Genomic DNA, 3,306 nt, shown 5'->3' with positions numbered 1-3,306 from the left:
AAAATTTATATTTTTTTTTTATTTAATATTATAATTAATATATTTATTTATACAAATATATTTAAAAAATAAAAAATTTTTTTTTTGATAAAAAAAAAAAAAAAAAAAAAAAAAAAAAAAAAAATACTTTATTATTTAATAAATTCAATTTTTTTTTTTTTCTTGTTTTTAAATCATAACAAAAATTTCATTGGATATATATATTTTTCATTCCATTGTATGATAAATATAGTGCATTTGGTAATTTTTCCATAAACATAATATACATATATATATATATATATTTTTTTTTTAATTTTCTTTTTTCCTTTGTGTTATTTTTTTTCATTTCTCTTCTTATCTTTTTTCGTTTATATATTTATACATGTATATATATTTATATAATTACACTATATTTTTCCCCTTATTTTTTTCATTTTTTCTTTTTTTTTTCTTGTATATTTAATATATATACATGTAACATTATAGATGGACTTTATAAGATTTTATATTATTTGAATAATTCTTGTTATAATAAGAAAAAAACTGTTGCCATCAATATGTACAAATATTATATATTTTATAAAATTTTCAGTTGATCTTTTTAGTTTTTTACTTTTATTTTTCCCTTTATTATTATTTTATTATTATTTTATATTATAATATATTATATCATATAATCTTTTTTTTTTTTTTTTTTTTTTTGGTATTACGTTGATCATTACACCCACGTGATATATTTTCATTTAAAAGATATAGAAAAATGAATGCAGCCGCTGTAGAACTTATTAATAGATTAAAAAAAGAAGATGAAAGCAATAACAAATGTTTTGATTGTGGAATATCTAACCCCGATTGGGTGTCTGTAAATCATGGTATATTTTTATGTATTAACTGTTCAGGTGTTCACAGAAGCCTGGGTGTACATATAAGTATAGTAAGAAGTATAAAAATGGATATATTTACGGATGAACAATTAAAATATATAGATAAGGGAGGTAATAAAAAATGTCAAACATATTTAGAGAATTATGGAATAAGTGATTTTATTCCAGAAAGAAAATATAGAACTAAGGCAGCTGATCATTATAGGAAAATATTAAGATCGATTGTTCATAATATGGATCCTCCTGCTCCTTTACCTTTAGATGAAGGAAAGAGTTTAATTAATTATGGAAGAAATGAAAATGTTAATGAAAATAATAAAAATCAATATTCAAATGAAGAACCGGATTTTATTTCATCATTAAATACATCAGAAATTATAGAAAATGTAAGTGCCACATTTTCCAATTTAATAAATAAAGCATCAAGTATGACAACTAATACAATAAATAATTTAAATACTAATGATTTAATAGAATCAACTAAAGGTACAATAATTAACAGTGGAAGCTGGTTTACTGAAAAAACTAAAAAAATTGCAGAAAATGTTAGTGATAATCCATGGTGGGCTAAAGGACAAAGTAAAATAAAAGATGTTACACAAAATGCTAGTGGATGGATTTCTACCATTTCTTCAACGGTTTCAAGAACAAATAGTAATTTCTTTTTTTCAAATAATGATACTAATATAAATAATGGAAACCATGAAGATATCAATAATAATAATAATACTAATGTTAATAGTAATGGTAATACTACTAATAATAATAATGAACAAGCACAAAATAATAATAATGTTAATTTTAATTATAATAGTTCAAATGCAAATAATGAATATTTAAATTACGGAATGAATGAAAATAATTCAACTTTTAATTGAAAAAAGAAATGAAAAAAATCAAACTTGTCTTATTATTATAGTCAGTTTTTAATATATTAAAGAAATATCATTGAAATTATACATTATTAAATATTTTATCACTTAATATATATATATAAATATATATATGCATATTTTTTGTAGTAAAAAAATAAGGTATTATCATACACTTTATGTTATATATATATATATATATATATATATATATATTTATTTATTTATGTATTTTTTTTTTTTTTTTATTTTTTTTTTTATGTGTATTATCAATTATCATTAAAACAGCAAAAAAAATATAAAAAAATATTAAAATATTTGAAAAAAATAAATAATAATTTTATGATGTAAAAAAGATATAGAATATTTATATTGCAAATGTAAAAAAAAAATAAGAAAATATAATTTCTTTATATTTGTAATAATGTTTAATGGATGAAGCTAAATACATACATATATATATATATATATATATATATTTTCTATATATATTATAAAAATGATGAGGAGATAAGTATCATTTCTTCATGTTTCTTTTTGTTTTTTTCTTTAATTCTTTTATTTTATATTATTTATTTATTTTAATTTTTTTAATAAATATGTATAAATATATATATATATGTGCCTATTATATTGTAAAATTAAATATGTCCATTTCTCGTTTTACATCGAATTTCATATGATATATAATAAAATTAGTATATTCAAAAGGAGCTTTTTTAAATTATATATATATATTTATATATATATATACTTTACTACATGTTTGTAGAATATTTATTTAATACTTTGTTTTTATTTATACTTTATAATAATACATAAATGGTTATACAATATATATTATGTATAAATATCTTTTTTTTTTTTTAATTAACTTTAATTTTGTATAATAAAAAAGTTGTAAACATTTTTAAAGAGTTTTTAAAAATGATACATTAAGATGTCTAAATACTTTTTTATGGACATGAATTGCCTTTATATATAAATAATATTACATAATAGCTATAATCATTCTTAATGAATTCATATAATTACATAAAGATTATATATATATATATATATATATTTTTTTTTTTTTTTTGTTTTATTATTTTTATTTCTACATTTCACTTCTTTGATTTCATAAGTTTCTTATAATTCTTTTTGGTTTTCAAGTGTTTTCATCACGATAAAATATTGTCTAATATATATATATATATATATATAAATATCTTTCCATTTTTTCTCTCTTCTCTTTTTTATTTATATTTACCGAAAATGATTTCTACTCACATATATATATATATATATATATATATATATATATATATATATATACATATATATTTATTTATTTATATTTATAATGATTCTAATTGTGAAAAGAAATCGCTGCTAAAAAGATTAAATGAAGAATATCTATTTTTATTACTTACAACAAACATATAAATCTTTTGATATTTAAATTGTATGAACAGGTAGCTATTAACAACACAGATATTTAAAAAAAAAAAAAAAAAAAAAAAAAAAAAAAAAAAAATAAAAAAAAAAAAAAAAAAAAAAAAAAAAAAAAAAAAAAAAAAAAAAAA

The 3,306-nt window shown here is 16.7% G+C and overlaps 1 protein-coding gene across 1 annotated transcript; it reads left to right on the top strand.

Annotated features, from left to right (window-relative positions):
* Window positions 1-742: 742 nt before the first annotated feature.
* Window positions 743-1,744, top strand: PRSY57_1244000 (ADP-ribosylation factor GTPase-activating protein, putative; the record flags this gene model as incomplete). The annotated part of the gene is made up of 1 exon (XM_012908852.2): window positions 743-1,744. One exon carries the CDS (start codon window positions 743-745, stop codon window positions 1,742-1,744), a length of 1,002 nt encoding a protein of 333 aa, XP_012764306.2.
* Window positions 1,745-3,306: the final 1,562 nt, after the last annotated feature.

The sequence above is a fragment of the Plasmodium reichenowi genome, chromosome 12, assembly GCF_001601855.1.
Source record: "Plasmodium reichenowi strain SY57 chromosome 12, whole genome shotgun sequence".
Classification (NCBI taxonomy): domain Eukaryota; phylum Apicomplexa; class Aconoidasida; order Haemosporida; family Plasmodiidae; genus Plasmodium; species Plasmodium reichenowi.
This window is presented reverse-complemented; position numbering and strand designations above follow the sequence as displayed.